At 36.9% G+C, this 15,815-nt stretch overlaps 2 protein-coding genes across 2 annotated transcripts; one reads left to right on the top strand and one right to left on the bottom strand.

Moving 5' to 3' along the window:
• Window positions 1–1,576: 1,576 nt before the first annotated feature.
• On the bottom strand, window positions 1,577–14,794 carry LOC116302736 (uncharacterized). Its single transcript, XM_089024229.1, has 7 exons — window positions 14,579–14,794; window positions 10,914–11,619; window positions 9,835–9,960; window positions 6,947–7,045; window positions 6,212–6,393; window positions 4,765–5,103; window positions 1,577–4,119 (listed from the first exon to the last, which is right to left on the bottom strand). The coding sequence occupies exons 1-7, from the start codon at window positions 14,579–14,581 to the stop codon at window positions 3,880–3,882; spliced, it is 1,695 nt and encodes a 564-aa protein (XP_088880355.1). The 5' UTR covers window positions 14,582–14,794; the 3' UTR covers window positions 1,577–3,879.
• Window positions 7,335–8,639, top strand: LOC148905124 (uncharacterized; the record flags this gene model as incomplete). The annotated part of the gene is made up of 1 exon (XM_089023951.1): window positions 7,335–8,639. A coding segment is annotated over one exon (1,305 nt), but the record flags the coding sequence as incomplete, so codon positions are not given.
• Window positions 14,795–15,815: the final 1,021 nt, after the last annotated feature.

The following is a 15,815-nucleotide window of genomic DNA, read 5'->3' as shown; positions in this document are numbered from 1 at the left end:
ATGAGCTTTTCTCAGGTAATTTCCTGATTTGTAGAACAGAAAAATAATAAGCCTGCTTTGCAGACTCGATTTTTTTTTTACACTCGAAGATCTCGCTAATCAATAGACATATATTTTGGCGAGATTTTCCAGCGTAAAAATAGGTATGCTACACTTCGTGCTTCTTCTAACACTTCTTTCGTGTTCTACCTATTCCCGCGTGCTTTATAAATGCACACAGCATGCGCGCACGTTTTTTATTTCCTCATAACACCATATCATAGAGGACAAATTACTTCCAAATTTCAAGTTGAAGTTTCACGAGTAATTTGTTATTTCACATGTGAAATTGCACTGTTGCCATGGTTATGTGGTTTCTTCTTTTTCAAAACAAAATGGCGTCTAGATTGTCCAGACTGGGAAGACGAGGAAAACGATTATTTCTATCGCCGAAAAAGTATTTCAAAATGATGGAAAGTATATAAAAATGGTGTGACGATAAAAAAAGTGAGAAAATCTCGGAAGCCGTACGAGCTAGACGTGCTAGAGAAAGTCTTACGGCAGCATAAGCCACCACGCTTTCGTCCGCCATTTTGAATTTGGCAAACACGACAAAATATATAGAAGTAATATTTCAAACACGCGAGAGAGTTCTCCTTCGATTTCCAAACGCCGAAACTCACTTTTCGGTGTTTGGAAATCGAAGGAAGAACTCTCTCAAGTGTTTCAAATTTTGAAAAGGCAACAAAATTGAGCGGAGTTACGTATAATCAAAGTGATCCAGATTTCTCAAACTCATGAATATTTCTTGGAGAAAATCGAAGAAAAAATTTACGAAATTTAATGAAAATTAAGAACAGATTTCCAAACCACCGTCACAGTAGTGATTTGCTTTGTTTTCTCATGAGTTTTAGAAATCTGGATCACCTTGACTGTACGTAACTCCGCTCAATTTTGTCGCCTTTTCAAACTCCAATAATCAGCAGGCATGCATATCAGTTGTCGGACTGAAAACGATATCAATGTAGGTTTTTACACACAGTAACCACCTTTTACGAGTTCATCTTCTTTTAACTAATGGTCAAGAATTTGTATATTTACGTGCCGAACTTTTCATTTTGAAAACAAACATTCTATTTTCTGGATTTGTAGCTTCCTAATATCCATAATATCAACGGTAATAAATAAAAAAGAAAATATCTTTTCAAAAACGGTTTAAATTTTGAAAATCCCACCCAATCCTAATCGGCTATATTCGTACAAACTTCTATGATTACGTAATCATGATCCACCTGTTATCACGGCCTCGCAGTAATGTGGTTGCGTATGGTCGATTTATTTTTAAATAAAGTTTAAAGAAAAAAACGTGTTTTCATAGCACTTCCTTTAAATAGGAGCAAATAAATAAATAAGAGGAAATGAAATGCTCATTGTTAAAAAAAGCTATTTAATCTCCGAGAATATAAAAATAATCACTATAGAAATTCTATTTCATCTCCGAAAACTGGGGGAAAACGTTAATTGCGTTCAAACAATTGGCACTTTTAATGTCTTTTTCCATTAAGAATTAACATTACAAAAGACTAATATCCAAAGATTGAGTTTCCTAATGAAACACTCAATTGAGTTTAATATAAGACGAAAACATTTGAGGGGGAAAACAAACTATTTTACGTTGGGCGAGGAACGTTCAAATTAAAGATTCTGTTAACGGGACGGATTCTGGTTAGTGGGTCATGGCATCGACATCAAACCAAAACATTTCCAATGTTCAATGCCCGATAACTATTGATTTTGAACCAAAAAACATTACCAATCTTTCAGCATCAGTCTTTCCGACGTGGATTTGTCTAGTTGTCATCAACGTCGTTACCTCTCCGCCAACTGTCCTCATCAATTCGCTGGTAATTTGGACCGTGTTGGAAAATAAACAACTCAGATCTAACAGCTATTACCTCGTTGTGGCCATCCTTTCGCTTAGTGATCTTCTAATCGGACTCGTCGTACAACCGCTGTTTGTTTCTTTGCTAATCTGTATCATAAACCAATGTACATATATTTGTGAATTGACCATGTCCTGTGTGATGCTTGAGGTACTCTGTAGTGCATTGACAGCTGTTACCACGGCGATCATCAGCCTGGAAAGATACCTCTACATAGAACATCCCCTGTACTATCAGACTTCTGTCACCTCAAAGAAACTGATGATAGCAATAGCAGTTAGCTGGGTCCTCTTGGGGACAGTACTTCCAGCAAGTAGATTCCTGGTGAACGACTCCTACTGGGCGAGGCAGCTTCCTGTGATTCTAACTATCGGTCTCAGCTTCGTTGTCATCTTATTTTGCGTTACTAAAATACACCTGACGGCCCGTCGACAGATGAGGGCCATCGCTGCCCAACAAGAACCTGTAGTCCAGCAAAGTAAAATCAAGGAATACAAGCGCATTTTCACTCTAGGCTTGATAGTGCTAGCATCCGTGGCGTGTTTGTGTCCAATATTGGTTTTGAAGATCGTAGGAGCTGTGAAGGGTAACTGGAGTGATGACTTCAGATATATATCGCAAGGTATTTACGTGACATTTTTCCATTTGCAGTCTCTCATCAACCCCATCATCTATTCCCTTCGCCTATCGGACATCCGTACTGGGGTGGCTAAAAGACTCTGTTGCAACCGCCATTGAACAGAGCTTTAAACTTGAGAAGACTAACTCCTTCTAGACATGGTTACCTCTTTGACATATTACTTGATTGACAAATGGAATAAGTGAAAATCCAAGCTGTGAAAAGAGAGTCCGAAAAGCGGAGAGGTGATCGTGCGCGTTTTGTTGACAGCGTTTCTCCAAAAACGACATGAAAACCTTTAACATAAGTCAAGAGGAAAATTCAACTGCAAAACAACTTTCTGTTTTCCAGTTGTCACATTAAAACTGTTAAATAAAAATTGCTTTTTTAGTATTGTCAGTATTGCTTGTCTATTAGTAATAGAGACCTTTAGCATCAGGTTTACCGCTAACCGCTGAGCTCTAACTGCTAAGGATCTTATCCAGAAACAGAGCCGCAAATACGGATCCGAGAAACACTTGCATAAATGAAATTCAATATGGTGTCTCTTCCAGCTACAACTTTGTTATGACGGCTTAGCTAAATGTGGAAAGTTTGAAGGAAAATGCCCGACGTCGAACTACGAAGCGGATTTATAGAACTCACGTCTGGGCCTTCTTTTCTCGTTCTTCTTCTTCTCCTTCTTCTTCTTCTTCTTCTGTTGCTTCTTAGACATTTTCAAAACACCAAAATGCTTTTTTTATCCGAATTCGGGACTCATACTGAATAAAACTAAATATCACAATAAGCCTCACCTTCCAATGCTCTCTTTCTCGCGGTGTTTTTTATAAAATGCTGGAAAGCATGAAAATGAATCGATTACGCACTTTATTTCGTCATCAATTACCGAAATAAGTGACGTCGACACTAGAGAAAAACGTTTGCGCATGCGTGCATTTCAGCACGTTTTCTAAGAATTTTGAAGAGTTTGAGTGAGAAAATAAATGTTTGTTTTCTCCAAGTATACAAAACATTTCGCAAGTATACTTTTGTCAGACCAAGATACTGTATTAACAAACACAATATAAAAGAATTAGATAAAGTTTCAAGCATGGACACCAAGTTTTGGCATTTTGTGAAGTCCAATTTATCAGGCATGTTTGAAAGTCAAATTTACATATGTTTGACTAATTTACATACGGATTTAGAGCATGCGCAGACATTTTTCACTCGTGTCAGTGACGTCTAAACCACAGAGTGACAGCGCGCGCAGGTCATTGTAATTAATGGATTGTCTATTCGTTTTTCACTTGGGCAATGATTTGTTAGATAAAATGGTTTAGTTTTATGTTCACTTTTTCACCGCAATTTTGGATTTGGTGTCAGTTTTGTTGTCCTGTTAAATCTTTTCTTGCCATTTAATTCATTTAATTTTAAGATTTCCAAGGCTTTTTCAGCATTACTGAATACAGAATCTGGATAATGAGCCCCATCATCTGCCCCAGGCGGGTAGGAATCTGTAACTGGATGAACATCAAGCACAGGGATCCCAGCCTTACACATTGCCCACATTGCGTAGGAATTGAAGAGAAGTATTCGCTGTGGAAATAATGAAGAACCATAGTCAAACCGGTAAAATACATCTGCGTTTCAATCTTTTCATTTGCTTTATCTTCTTTATCTTTCATTTTATTGTCCTTTATTCCTTGTTTCTTTCCGTTTCCTTTAGTATACAGTAAATTCAAACAATGTTGTCATCGACCAACTCAAGCCTACTCGACTGGACCGAAAGGAACTCTGGGTAGCAATCATTGAAGCCGAGTTGACTTCATAATTTTATCTGACTAGTTATGCCTGGTTTACAGCACGAACCTTCGTAGGCGAGCGGGAAGTGTTTAAGGAGAAGTTTTTTTAATACCTTCATATTTTCGAATTGTGAACTTAACTACTTTGTGTTTCTTTCCCTAAACCCAAAGACATGCATTTGATGGATTGTTTGTCGCCATTATTATCTTATTACTAGCGGGAACAATTAATTCAGAACGAATATTTAACCGCTTCAGTGATTTTTACCCATATTCCTTTCGGTCCAGTCGCGTAGGCTTGAGCCGGTCGACGACAACGTTTTTTGAATTGACTGTATGAATGGCCGCTTCTCAACCTGACCATCCTTAGCCAACTCCTAACGATCGCCTTAACCTAAGTCAAATAAAGGGGAGTATAGATTAAACGCAAACATGTTACCTGAGTCGTAAGGAATCTCCATTTTGTTGAATTTGATGGAAAAGAACCGAGTTCTCTGATAACGGTTGTTGTAGTTTTCCAAATAATTATCGTTTTGTGTTTTAATTGTGACTTGTTTTGGCCAACACGATATTGGTTTTCTAAGAAAACTCCAATGGTTTTGTCAATAAAATGCTGGTAAGTAGTGAAGTTTATTGACATGACGAAATGTAAGCCCATATTTATGACTAAGGTGCTGCTAGTATCGTCCGTGACAAGTTGTTCCAGGACCTGTCTTATGTAATGGATGACAAGGTCTTCATTAAAATCAAAGTCATCGTTCTTCTGATGCATCTCAGTCTTCAACAACAACAACAACAACAAAAAAAAAAAAAAAAAACAAAACAAAACAAAAAACAAAAAAAAAAACAAAAAAAAGAAAACAAGAACGAAACTGATTAGAAATTTGACCCCGGTAGTACCATTCATAACAAATCAACCCAGCCAGTCCCCAGGAGTCACCCAATAACCATCCTACTGGCCACCTACCATCCTACTGGCCACCTACCAACCTACCAACCTACCAACCTACCAACCTACCAACCTACCAGCCTACCAACCCACCGACCCACCGACCCACCGACCCACCCGACCCACCGACCCACCCGACCCACCCGACCCACCCGACCCACCCGACCCACCCGACCCACCCGACCCACCCGACCCACCGACTTACCAACTTACCAAACTACCAACCTACCTACCAACCTACCAAACAATGGTTCTTCCATTTTATTGAAACCTGAATGATCTACGTCAGGCCACGGCCGGGTTACGTTTTTTAAGGATTGGAAAACCCAACACACTCACATGTGATGCTGAGTCCACGAATCGCAACCCCGGGATCTTAGAGTTGAGAAGCAAGTGCCATTAAGGCTACTGCTACTGATGCATAACGTGATTCAAAGCAAAGTCAGGGTAAATCTATTTAAAGTGCCTATCACCCTTCTGACAATATTCAAAGTATTGATTCTACATGGGGTAAGATGTGGAAAAGCCCGAAAAAATTTCATAGTTTGAGTGCGGCTTCTTGAAGTTATAAAGGTTTTTCCATGCCATATGCTAATGTTGTGACGTATGAGGAGTAATCATTTAATATACAAAACCTTACTGGCACAGATAAATTAAATTTGAAATACGTCATTGTTTTGCCCATTGCTCTTATAGAAATTATTGCAAGCTATTTTTCACATAGAAGCCGGTGTTTCGAATTACAAGGAACAACAAATAACCATAAATGCCTCTTCATACGTCACAACATCAGCATATGGCATGGAAAAACCTTCATAACTACAAGAAGCTGTACTCAGACTATGAAATTTTTTCAGGTTATTCGACATCTTACCCCATGTAGAATCAATACTGTAAATATTGTCAGAAGGGTGATAGGCACTTTAAGAGTTTGTACCTTTGGGTTGACAATAGGGTAGATCCAGTTATATCTATAAGAACACGACTTGTACAGTTCACCACATATCTTTTTATTCCTTGCCAAAGATAGACCAAACCGCATTGTTACAGAGTCTCCATACGAGATGAGCATACCTGATGGACCTCTTCGTCCTGATTCTACTCTAGGAATATCCGCCTCTAATGGAATGCAATACGAGATATCATAGGTCAATGACTCATTTAGCATGAACATGTAAATAATAACGAGGGCCTGTAAACTGAGACTATAATACCATCAACTGTATCCCGGCCATGCTACAGGCTTCAACATCCACTTCGACAGTTGCAGCAGCTAAGATTAAGCTACATGAATACATCTATATACCATCGTCATACAGTTGCAGCAGCTAAGATTAAGCTACATGAATACATCTATCTCCCATCCTCATACAGTTGCAGCAGCTAAGATTAAGCTACACGAATACATCTATCTCCCATCCTCAGAGACAGGGGCTTGGGGCCGATATTATCTACGGATTTGGACAATTAAGTATGCGGTTTTTCCGGTAACGTCGGCACAACGCAATACTGTTACGATGTTTCAGGCAGCAATTTTATCTTTGGGCTAGCACCAATTCACTTACAACATATCTTATACGTGTGTCCGTGCAAGGAAAGTGTCGATAACCATGCATATTCTAGCTTACACCGCATTGCTTCCTACATAAATCAATCACTTGTATACATGTACCTTTTATAAATGGAAGCCAATCCGTGTTATTGATCCATCTACCATATCCATCAATGAGGAAATCGCAACCTCCACCACAAGCTTCCTGGGTTAAAATTCCTTTGAAAAATATACAAAAGATCCCCACACATGATATATGATATATTATTATTATTATTTTATTTTACTTTTTTAAAATTATTATTATTATTATTATTATTTATCATTTTTATTATTATCATTTTATTATTATTATTATTATTTTATTATTATTATTATTTATTATCATTATTATTTATTTTATTTTATTATTATTATCATTATTATTTTATTATTATTATTATTATTTTATCATTATCTTATTATTATTATCATTATTATTTTATTATTGTTATTATTATTTATTATTATTGGTTCAAGAACATATCTTGAAGAATACGTGAATGGAAAAGTGGAAGACTGGATAAGTCAAATAACAAGGTTAGCAGAGTTTGCTAAATCACAACCCCAAGCCTGCTACGTAGGGTTCACCTTTGGTCTAAGACATCGATGGACATACTACCTCAGAACACTACCAGATATTGAAGATCTACTAGAACCACTAGAGCGTGCTGTAGCGGATGTGTTAATACCATCAATTACAGAACACAATTGCACACCGATCGAGCGAGATATCCTGGCATTGCCAGTGCGGATGGGGGGACTTGGATTTACAAACCCAAGTCAGGTCGCAGCCTCAGAGTACACAACGTCAATCAAGACAACTGCTCCACTTGCTGAACAAATAATATCTCAAACGCATAAACCACCAAATGACACCACAATAAGAACATTGCAGCAAAATGCACGTAAGGAGAAAGATGAAAATCTACGTGAGTTGGTAGAGAATTTGAAGAATTCCTTACCCCAAAGGACAAAGAGAGCTGTTGAGCTTTCTACAGAAAAGTGCGCATCTAATTGGCTGACGGTAATCCCCATCAAGGACATGGACTTCGATTTGAACAAAAGAGAATTCAGAGATGCTATCAAACTTAGATACGACTGGGAAATCACTGACAGCCCATCGGTATGTGTGTGCGGGGATTTGTTTAATGTGGATCATGCTATGATCTGTAGACGTGGCGGATTTGTTATTCAGCGCCACAACGAGCTGCGCGATCTTGAAGCAGAACTGTTGAGCATGGTCTGCAATGACGTTGAAATAGAACCAGTACTTCAAGACGTTACAGGAGAAATCCTGACCAGAGGTTCTTATAAAGCTTCTGATGCTCGCCTTGACGTTCATGCACGTGGCTTTTGGGAAAGGCAGAGATCTGCATTCTTTGATGTTAGGGTGTGTCACCCAAATGCAGAGTCCTACAAAGACCTCACCCCCCAGCAAATATACCACCTGCATGAGAATGAGAAGAAGCGCAAGTATGCTAGCAGAGTCTTGGAAGTTGAACAAGCGACTTTTACGCCATTAGTATTCACTACAACTGGAGGTATGGCAGATGAGTGTAGAAGATACCACAGTAGGCTCGCCGAACTAATTGCCAACAAGAAAGGAGAAGATTATGCCACCACTGTATCCTGGATACGAGCAAAGGTTTCTTACTCCCTTTTGAGATCAGCTCTTATATGCCTTAGGGGCTCAAGAACCACAAGAAGAGTATTTAGGAACATAAAGGACATAGACTTGGATGTTGAGACTGCAAATGCAGCAATTAACTAAATACTTAACACACATATATATATTTATAAGTGTTTGCCATTATTACTATTTTTTTTAAACATATATTATTAGGATTAATTTTTACTAAATAGATTTTATGGTATACATTAGTAGATATATTTTTATTATAGTATATTTTATTATAGTTTTTCTTTTTCTCTTTTTTTTCTATTATTATTATAAATAGATATATTTTTTATTGTAGGATATATGAAGAGATAATCTATACGTCGTATATATCTATATAGATTTTTTTTTCTTAGTGAAGAAATTTAGTACCTAGCGGAATAAATAATACTTTGTCTTTATTATTTAAAAAAAATATAATTATTTATTATTATTTATTATTATTATTAATATTATTATTTAATATTATTTATTATTATTATTATTATTATTTCATTATTATTATTATTATTATTTTATCAATATTATTATTATCATTATTATATTATTATTATTTTATTATTATTATTATTATTATTTTATTATTTTTTTTTTATTATTATTATCAGCAGTATAATAATAATTTTTTTTTATTATCAGCAGTAAACACGTTTGAATGCTAATTAGGTAAGCTAGATAGGGCGTAATTTCGTAACCTACAAGCATGACAGGACTAATAATACAATCACTTAAAACCAATTATAGAGGGGAAAAAATATATGTGTATATAGCTATATCGTAAGATGTCTTATTTCGAATAATAGTTTCTAAATGTTTATCATATAGTGCTCTTTAAGATGGTACTCACTTAAAAAAGGATAAAAATAAATAAATAAATAAATAAATATATTTAAAAAAGTTCATAATAAGATTTACTAAACTTAACTGTAATGTTGTTAAGGTGCAGTTTAAATACTTAGAATGTTTGAAATGTCCTTAAGATGTGATTAATTTGAATGTTCTTGCAATGTTATTTTATTATCATCATCATTATTATTATTATTATTATTATTATTATTATTATGTAAACGAGACCGCTTTCCTCTCTCGCACATTAATGACTAGCCAGAAACATTTATGTGAAGAGTAAAAACTGATTTGTATTTAAAGAGGAAGCTCGTTATAATGACCGTGTCTGTGTCCTATTCATCAGGCCAAAGTCTGCTTCCTTACAATCCATTATTGCATTTTCACATTTGCCAAAGATCCATCTATTTTCTTCCCCTTTACCTATAATCATTATACTTACCTTCAATAGGCGTGGCTATTCGGGTTTTAGTTATGCTGATAGACAGCTGTCCGTCTATTGTTTCATGTAGGTAATCATCTAAATAGCCTAACATCCCCTCCTCTTGCTCCTTTCCGTGATGATTGCCTGAAATCATCAAACTAGCACCATCAGTCAACGGCCCTTTTATTTGGATTGGACGATTTGATTTTTTTTTTCAACCGCCTTCCCACTTTTTAAAATATGTGTATGAGAATATATATGAAATACACATTTGTACTGCGGTTGTAATGTATCAAATAGACGTACCTCTTCGGCTTGGGGTAATGTTTTCCCATTTCAGACCACGTGTCATTCCCTTGAAAATAAGATTCTTTGTTTGAGCTGTATCCATATTCATGTGTTTTCTCATGTGCAACGGAGTGCAAACCTTAAACAGAGAAATGATACTCTAGGGAATGACATGTGGTCTGAAATGGGAAAACATTACGTCAAAGCCGTAGACGTCTATTAAGCTGATCCTCCAAGCAATACCAAGCAACTTATGCATCTTATTTCAAGCAAGAGATTGGTATCTAATATGAAAATGAGTTCATTAGCTTTAATTGATCGAGAAAAGGTAAAGGAACAACTCCCTTTGCGTTGCCTTTAATTCTGAAGTCACGATAAGAACAATTCATAAGAACAATTCATGACCAACAGGGGTGGATTTAGGAAGGGGGCAGGGGGGAGGGGCCATCGGATGGTGCTGCAACTCGGCTCTACCTCTTTTTTGGTTTAAGACATTATTTTTTTATCTTATTTTGTCCAACATATCCGCAGAACGCAGAAAATAACATGTCTGGAAACCAGTCTTAAGAATTTTCTTGGGGCGCAACATCTTCTGGATTTGTTTAGCCTAGTCACTAAGCACTGAGATTCGTCTAATGAAGACCTTTTCATTCCGCTCCACCCCTTCCCCCCTCTCAGATTATTATTGCTTGATCCTTCCCTGTGATGAACTGGCCGTGACCTTCAATATAGCATTTTATTATTAATTATTTCACCGCGTCATGAAAGCGAGGCTCATACTGACAAGATCTCGTAGATTTCTGTCATACCTTTGATAAACCAATCGATGGGAGGATCCCTAAACCCATCACATATGCTAAAATCAAGAATGACTTTTAGTGTGTACGTCCCTGGTTCCATAACGAGAAACAGAGCTTCGTATGTGCCATTATTATGATCAAACACAGTGGCAGCAATGGATGACGGTCCACGTAGATATACTCTCCAAGAATCCCCACCAATCCGTTTGATTTGACCATCCTTTGTTCTCGATTGAATGAATATTCTACTAAACTCTCTGGCTGGACGAATATCCTGATAATAGATGGTACTCATTGATACACTTGTTCGTTGGCTTTTGTCCCATCCTGGCTTCACTTGACCCCAGGCCATATTATCCGAACACGGTCGCATTACTTGTTCCCAGTTGACCCGCGTCTTTCTCTGTCGGCACCATTGATTCCTAAACTCTTGCTCAAGTTGATGAAATAATTGCTCTTTTGTTTGGAGTTTATTCTGAAGTATTCTTTGGTACAACAACTCAGTTGATTCTGTCGGTGGTGGTAGGGGTGTAAAGTTGTAATTTTTAGCCAGAGAATACAAATATAGTGACAGATATAAAATAAGACAAACGCCACAGGCTGACCAATACCAGGTGAGCAATCGTGATGTAGGTTTTATTGAGCTACTGAAGGACTTGTTTGCAGTATTTATGAACGGCGGCCCACGACGAGAAATAACGTTATCAGTATTCCCCTGTCAACAAAGAGAAACTGAAGCGATTAGGAAATCGCACAATATCTTGAGTACAATCCGTAAATTTACAAATGTTTGTATGACTGTACTGGGGTTTGGGTTTGCAGATAGTACATACGTAAATGTATCTCTCTAATGCAAATGAATTCAAACCGAATACATCGAATTGAAATCTCGACTGAATTGAAATGGAGACCAATTTGAATAACCCCCGGGGGGGGGGGGGGGGACTCCGGGAAAAAAGTACCGGGGATGCTCGTCGTATCTTTTAGGGGTAAAAATTCGCGATTTGGTATTTTTTTTAGGGTGTTAAATGCGAATTTTTGAAAATCAGCATTTTCTGGTATCTCTTAGGGAGTCGGAAAAGGAGAGAAGCGCACCGCATCGAGATGGCAAATGACTTTGGTCTTGTGGCTTGGTGATTCTAAAAAATGCTTTCGTACATTAGATAGCCTTTGCTTTTGAAGACCATTTTATCTTTGCATTTATTTTAATTTAATATTATTTGTTGTGGTATCCCTTAGGGGTTTAAAATCATTCAGCCACGCCCGTTTTTAAAGACTTCCGGTATCTTTTAGGGGTCTTTTTGAAAATTTCCTACAAGCATCCCCGGTACCTCCGGGGGAATAACCATTGTTCTGCACTGACTAACTGACTAGCCTTACGTGTCAAAATGGTTTTATGTTTCCGCGTGAACACATTGCTACACAATTACTTCATGTAGAATCAATCTGAAAATATTGAGTTACGTGCCATAGCCTATTATTTCAAAAGAATCAAGCAAGCGCGTTTGCAAACTATCCAAAGAGTTATTGAAATGCCAACTTCAGTCTATGTGTCTTTCCCCTAAGAATGAAAATTCTTTGTTTGAGTTGTATCCATATTCATTTGCCTTCTCATGTGCAACTGTTAAACAAAGATATGATACTCTAGGGAATAACATGGTGGTCTGAAATGGGAAAACAGTACGTGCAAGCCGGAATAAAGGTCTATTAAAGAATCCATAACTACGTTCTTCGCTTCACGCTATGGTGATAATTAAATAGTGTGGTTATAGGAACATGGCTTACAAAACTGGTTTAAATAAAACACCTCTTTACCTTTGGCTTAACCAGCTGATCTAAGAAAACATTTTAACTAACCAGAATCAAAATTAAGAAACCTTGCAAAACTGAGGTATCACTTTTCCTCTTGAAATCACAGATTTGCAGATCACCAAATGAAAAAAACAAACAAACAAACAAACAAAAACAAAAAAAAAAAAAAAAAAACAAACAAGCAAAAAACACCTTAGTAATATGTTTTTGATAACAATGACGGAGGAAAAAATGAGTTTTATATTTTGTATTGCGGTGGCCGATATGTTATTATTAGTTTCGCTGGTTTTACGACACCTCAGTTTTACAGTGACATCAGTTCTACGTCTCTATTTCAGATCAGCTGAAATGTTTTTAATTCCATTTCAGACTACATGTCATTCCCTAGAGTATCATTTCTTTGTTGAACGCCGGGTTGTGCATGAGAAGACACATGAATATGGATACGAACGAAAGAAAGAATCTTATTCTCAAGAGAATGACACGTGGTCTGCAATGGGAAAACGGAGAAGACACGGACATGAATACGGATACCATCAATATGCATGTAATGCTGACTAAGAAAGGTATAGATAGACCCCTTGCAGCACTTTGGGAATGCAGCTCAATCTGGGGGACAAAACAATAGGTTCCAATTCTCAGGAGATTGAAATTCTTTTGTTTTGTCCCCCAGATTGAGCTGCTTTGAATACATATGCAAGGGGTCCGGTCTATAAGATATATAAAATGATAACAAGAAGCGATGAAGATGTAAAGAATACATAGAAAACAATCTTGATGCTTCCAAGTTGAGGATGGACTTGATTTTAGACCTGTTTTCTATGAGCCATTATAAGCCGTAGACATGCAAATTAACGAGCACTTCGCGACTTTAAATATGCTAAATAGTTGTTTTTCCCTTATAGTATAATCGAACTCCTCCCTAAAACAAAAGGTTAATGTTATTTTCCCGTGCAATGTAGTAATTTTTAAATGCTTAAAGCACAAAAATGTAGCACTTTGTTCAGCATGCACAATGTACAATGGATGTTTCAGTATTACCAATATGATAGTTTTCTTTTGCTATTGTAGTTAATGTAGCAAAATAATATTTTCAAAACTTAGAACATATAGCAAAAGAATTAATTAAAACCTGTTGCTTAGCATGGCGGTAAAAGACGAAAGATCTATCTATCCTACGCCATCATAAGTACGGTCAATAAGGTGTTATGTTAAACAAAGAATACTATATTCCACGGGAAAATAAGTTATCACTTTTGTTTTAAGAGTTCGAAAATAAAACACGTTAAATTCACAAAGTGAGTACAGTATTTGCATGTGCATAGCTAAACAAAATTAGCCTTATGCATGAGGAAACGTTCTCCCCTGTTGTACGCATACACGATTTACTATATCAGTTCTCATGTTCAACCTTGACTGGGAATCATTAGAGTGAAGTCACAAAACCTGTGAAATCGATGTTAGACTAACAGACATTATAAAAGGCCCTAAAAATCCATTGTTTTCTTTTGTGTCCATTTGATTGACTTTACTCATTCCACGGATTAAATAGAGATTGTCACATGTTAAGAGCTTGATATCGTTTTTATTCACGAGTTTAAATATCATATCAAGAACGAGCGAGTCCGCTAGCGAGTGAGTAATATGGAAGGCGAGTATCTGAATAAAAATACCAGTCTTAACATGTAATAATTTGTTTTTATTTCACGCATCAGTTCAGAAACGGATTTTTTGACGTAATTTTAATGATACAAGATGAAACGCGTTAAACTTAGTAAGCCTGTCTGGCTGGTTCGTACATCAGCGTATTCTTTTAACCCGTGAAATTTTCAGTGACTGAAATGGTTTTGGGCCAAACTTACCATTATATATGACAGCGTTAGCAAGTAGCCTCATGTATTACTATTGGAATTAAGAAATACCATCGCTTGTAGCTTCAGTTGTTTATTGTTGTGAGGTTGAGTTAGAGTGAAAAATCCGCAGTCGTAATCTATCGAGATAACATTAATGCGCATAAAACAGCAATAAAAGCAAATTTACGCATGCGCAATACTAACAGATGATGACGGGTCCCACGCCCCAACGCCCTCCAGATGCAGCCACGTAGTTTGTAAAGGAGTCAGAGTCAAAGTCAGAGTCAGAGTCAGAGTCAGAGTCAGAGTCAGAGTCAGAGTCAGAGTCAGAGTCAGAGTCAGAGTCAGAGTCAGAGTCAGAGTCAGAGTCAGAGTCAGAGTCAGAGTCAGAGTCAGAGTCAGAGTCAGAGTCAGAGTCAGAGTCAGAGTCAGAGTCAGAGTCAGAGTCAGAGTCAGAGTCAGAGTCAGAGTCAGAGTCAGAGTCAGAGTCTCTGTAAAGGAGTAAAATAATCAAACAACCCAAAACAAAGCAACAACTTGTTAATTGAAACTCAAAATATTTGTACTTCTTTGTACTTCTTTTTTTCTCTCGAAAGGTATCAGTTATCAGTTTGTATATAACGACAAGTGGGTTGTCTCTGATTATTATTTATAGATTGTTTTTAGATCTTATTTCATTTCGAAGTTTCGATCGAGATGCTGCGCCCTTCATCAGGTATGTAAGACTATGTAAATTACACCTATTTTCAAAAATGCGCCACCGGCGCTGTTCACGATTTGTTTTGTTTTCTGCTTTTGGCTGCCGTCAATCAAACATGAAAACAGCTTGCTCTTGCGAAATCCTTGCTTTGTAAATTCTTAAACGAAGCAAACTTGTCTTTCTTTCTGTAAAATTCAAACGGTTGAAACTTTAAGATCATTTTGGGCTTTTTTGAATGAAAACAAATCGTCCGAAGTTTGATTGACGGCAGCCAAAACACAAGAAATACTTTCATATGAAAACTACACAGGACGCGTCATTTTGAAAATAGGTGTGTAATTACGATACATGCTGTACAATTTGGAAATAATTAGAGGAAAAAAATTCCGAGGACTGACAAAATTGGAAGAGGCCGATAGCCCGAGTCCAATTTGGCAGTCAGAGGAATTTTTTGAATTCAATACACGTAGTCCTATTGCGGATTAATTATATCATCCCAAACTATACTAGACTAATTTCATAAGTCATAGTTTTCCCTCGAAAGAA

The sequence above is a fragment of the Actinia tenebrosa genome, unplaced genomic scaffold (genome assembly GCF_029948245.1).
Source record: "Actinia tenebrosa isolate PJP-AT-01 unplaced genomic scaffold, QUT_ActTen_1.0 PGA_scaffold8__29_contigs__length_14323225, whole genome shotgun sequence".
NCBI lineage: Eukaryota > Metazoa > Cnidaria > Anthozoa > Actiniaria > Actiniidae > Actinia > Actinia tenebrosa.
This window is presented reverse-complemented; position numbering and strand designations above follow the sequence as displayed.